This window comes from Cavia porcellus, unplaced genomic scaffold (genome assembly GCF_034190915.1).
Source record: "Cavia porcellus strain 051 isolate PalLab524CR breed Dunkin Hartley unplaced genomic scaffold, mCavPor4.1 scaffold_13, whole genome shotgun sequence".
In the NCBI taxonomy this organism is placed as follows: Eukaryota; Metazoa; Chordata; class Mammalia; order Rodentia; family Caviidae; genus Cavia; species Cavia porcellus.
In genome coordinates this window covers 5998748-6000349 of record NW_026947496.1, presented here as the reverse complement: position 1 = coordinate 6000349, position 1602 = coordinate 5998748, and the positions used below count along the sequence as shown (strand labels likewise).

The 1602-nt window shown below is 39.8% G+C and overlaps 1 protein-coding gene across 1 annotated transcript; it reads right to left on the bottom strand.

The window, feature by feature from the left end:
• Window positions 1-334: 334 nt before the first annotated feature.
• On the bottom strand, window positions 335-1264 carry Cavporv1r659 (vomeronasal 1 receptor cavPorV1R659). The gene is given in 1 exon segment (NM_001167437.1): window positions 335-1264. A coding segment is annotated over 1 exon segment (930 nt).
• Window positions 1265-1602: the final 338 nt, after the last annotated feature.

Genomic DNA, 1602 nt, shown 5'->3' with positions numbered 1-1602 from the left:
TTTTTTAAAAGTCCATATTTTTCCTAATATAAAGAGCATGCATATCTATATAGCTAATCGACAAAGGGGAATCCTGCTCAAAAATGTGGATATACTAATTAAATGCATAAAATTTACAAATGGTGATTCTGATCCTACAAAAAAAAAACTAATAGTGAAACATTAGGCAAAAAACAGTACATCTCATGCCACTCTGAGTGAATTAAAGCAGAGGTAAGTGTTTAGTCATTTAAAATTTAACTGAATTATGTTTTGGCAGAGGGCTACAGTCAGCAGGTGCTTTATACACCAGATAGAAAAATTTAATTCTTTTCAATCTTATTTACAGATAAGATCAATCAAACAGACACTTTCTGTGTGTTTTTCTGTCTTTCAACTGATAAAAACATGCGCCCCGCTTTCCATCTCTGCAAATCAGCACAAATGGGCTCAGCATGGCATAACCAAGGGTCACATATTCTTGAATATTTAACACCATGGAATCTATATTGAGAGAGGAGCTAAACAAAATAGAAAAAGCACAATCTGCCCAATAAAAGACAAGAAAACAGAGCATCAGAAGGAGAACGCTTTGAGCAGCTCTGATCTCAGGGGGAGTTTTGTAGAGGAACTTGGAGCTCTGCAGGTGGAGAACACACTGGTGGTGCCTGCGGAGAAGAAACACCAGGTAGCCACTGGACCCACCCATGATGCCCTGAAACACAGCATCCCGTAGAACCATCAGAGTGAGAAATGCCCATCTTATTTTCCAGTTTTCAGGTAGAAAATAGCAATACTTGTCACCTTTAGCAATTTGTGATATGTTCACACTGTTGATGTTTATGACAGAAAGTGATAAGTTCATGCTTATTAAGGAATTGAGAATCCAAAACAAGACAAATATGAGAAGGATGTCCCTTGGTGACTTTAGCTTGAGCCTCCTCCACACCGAGTCTGTGGGACTCATGGTGACAGCTTGGGTCATCGTGAGGAGGCTGCTGTTGCAGATAGGGAGGCCCCGGGCCACCCGCTGCAGGTAAACAAGAATCTTGCAGCCTTTGTCATGGAGGAAGTTTCTCTGCCCAAGAGCTGCTATTGTCTTAGGAATCCCTTTTGCAAAAAGCATGATGATATTTGTAAAAGCCAAGTGGATGAGAATAAGATATACAGATTTCATCTCCGTGCCTGCAAGGAGAACATTATTCACAAACACAGTGACATTCCCCAGAATGCCAACCACAGTTGGAGAGAGGAAGAGGATTCCCTTGACAAGGTTCAAAACCATTTTTTACTCATATACAGGACAGCTTGGGGCCAATACAGCATCAGTAATGCTTTTCTATATCTGCAAAAACTGCTTCTTTCCCTAGCAGTTTTCTGATGTATAAACGACAGTCACAATGTCTGTAATGGTACACATCTTTGGGACACAATTTCCTCTTCTGTGCCATACTCTGAGGTTGATTCTCTGTACTCTCAAGTGTCATCTTGAGGGCCAATATTTCAAGCATCCAAAGTACAACCCAGATATTATTTTTAGCCACCAGCAGAATCAGCCTACTTTTTAAAATCACTATATATCTCATCAGAGTTAAATATTGGTATGGATGAATTGAATTTCAA